The sequence below is a fragment of the Seriola lalandi genome, unplaced genomic scaffold, assembly GCF_002814215.2.
Source record: "Seriola lalandi dorsalis isolate HSWRI2012SDOR001 ecotype SW California unplaced genomic scaffold, Sedor1 jcf7180002047266, whole genome shotgun sequence".
Classification (NCBI taxonomy): Eukaryota; Metazoa; Chordata; class Actinopteri; order Carangiformes; family Carangidae; genus Seriola; species Seriola lalandi.
Genome location: NW_019517829.1, coordinates 1 through 1,931, shown reverse-complemented (window position 1 = coordinate 1,931; position 1,931 = coordinate 1). Strand labels below are relative to the sequence as shown.

The following is a 1,931-nucleotide window of genomic DNA, read 5'->3' as shown; positions in this document are numbered from 1 at the left end:
TTGTGGATTATTTTTGCCTTGGTCTAGCCAACGAACTCAGTTTTCATTGAACCATTTAAAAAAAAAAAAAAAACACAGGTACAACTTACCCCTTTGTCCTAAGAAATCCCTCCTCATGCTACTTCAGTGTTAAAATGACTGATCTGTTTGCTATCTGAAACCTCTGCAGAGAAACAAATACTCTATGCTGTAGAGCACCAAGCCATTCCAAACTGAGGTAATGTACACTATTTGTAGAATGGATGCATGTGGAGCTGTCATCCCTGCACTTAACACACTTTACACAGAGAAACATCCGGTTTGATGTTTTCTTGTTCCCCCTCACCTGATGGCGTTAATTAGAAATACATGGATGGTTGGTTTACAACTGGGACTTACTTTCAGTAATGATAGATGAAGGAGGGACTGAGCACATTATAACTCTCTACAGGGATATGGTGGCCTCACAGATGACATATCTACACGTATATGAAAACTCATCAGAACTAGTCCAAATGCCCAGAAAAGGTAAGTTAATTAACATGTTTGGGTGGTTAGTTTTTCTTATGTATTCTTCTAATGGTCAGGAGGGAGCACACCATGCAGGGTTTGAGGTGTCGACTGCAAAAAGAGAGAAGGGACGGTTTTGTTGGGGTTTGGGATGAGCGACTGAGTGAATAAATTTACAAGGGTATTTGAATGGTTTTATGTATAAGTTTGTTTATATGGTCAATGTTCATTAGAGCAGGATGGTGAGCAGAGCTTTTGGATTGAATTGTTTTGTTTGTTTTGTTTTGTTTCCCACCAGGCTGGTTCGCCTCTCACATCCTCTGAGCAGGCGGGACCGACTGGACCGACTTTCTCCGGGAGAGCTTTGACCTGAGGGGAAATGGGGAAGTAAGGTAAAAAAAAAAAAATATATATATATATATACAGTACAATGTATAAAAAAGGAGTGATGAAAACACTTAATTTAACAAGTCCGGTTATTTTCTAATAATTTTCTAGGAATTTTCCTGGAAAAAGCAATAACTAGTTGCAAGGACAACATCAGTATATTATCTTTTAAGCTGATGTAGTGAAGCTGTTAGAGAACACGTTATTTACACATCCCACTGTTACAAAGCAAACATCATCATTTATTTGCAGTCATGTCTCTGGCCACTAAGCTAAGTCTGCCAATCTAACACACCTCTATAAGCAAAGATTTTAGTGTCAAACACAAAGTCCTTTCCGGACAACATTGTCATCATTAACATATTTCAGTTTCTTTCTAGGAAAAATGGGACCTGTGAAAGGATTACTGCAGTTATATTAAAAATGTGTTAAACCAACAGCCTGTGTTGTTTTTTTTGGTTGGATTTTTCCTCGACAGTTTCACCTCCACCCACCTGATGGTGCCAGCTAACAGAGGGTTGAAAGCGTACAGCCAGTCATGCATCTCTTTGTCATTGGTGGCCTGCAGCAGTATCCCACGGTGCTCAGTGCACACAGCAAATGTGTTGGGAGTCTGGAGACATTTAAAACCCTGAGGTTACTAAAGTTCATTCAGGTTCACAGAATTACTGTTTTGATTTTGTTTTTTTCAATTCAGAAATCAGTTTGACTATTGAACTGAAGCTCAGTCGTACCCGCAGTAAGGTCTGTTTGTCTTCACTGTATTCCACCTTTGCAGATGACAGGTTGATGACAGCTCTCTCGACGCTGTCCCTCTCGCTGCGGTACAGGTAGACGTAGGGCCTGCGCACCACCACGTAGCGTTTCACCCAGCCACTAGTGTGGGGCTCCAGGAAGTGCAAGTAGCCCTTCTTTGACACAATGGGGCTGCATATGATGAAAGAAATACTATTGTTATGTCAAAATGAGAAAAACGTGACCACAACTGCTCTTAAATTGTGCTTATTCCCTAAATGAAAACAGTTAAATGCAGTGTGTGTGTGTGTGTGTGTGTG

At 40.5% G+C, this 1,931-nt stretch overlaps 1 protein-coding gene across 1 annotated transcript; it reads right to left on the bottom strand.

Moving 5' to 3' along the window:
* Positions 1–8: 8 nt before the first annotated feature.
* LOC111648774 (kinesin-like protein KIF1A) lies at positions 9–1,803 on the bottom strand (the record flags this gene model as incomplete). The annotated part of the gene is made up of 3 exons (XM_023398510.2): positions 9–858; positions 1,371–1,489; positions 1,611–1,803. Coding segments are annotated over 3 exons (370 nt in total), but the record flags the coding sequence as incomplete, so codon positions are not given.
* Positions 1,804–1,931: the final 128 nt, after the last annotated feature.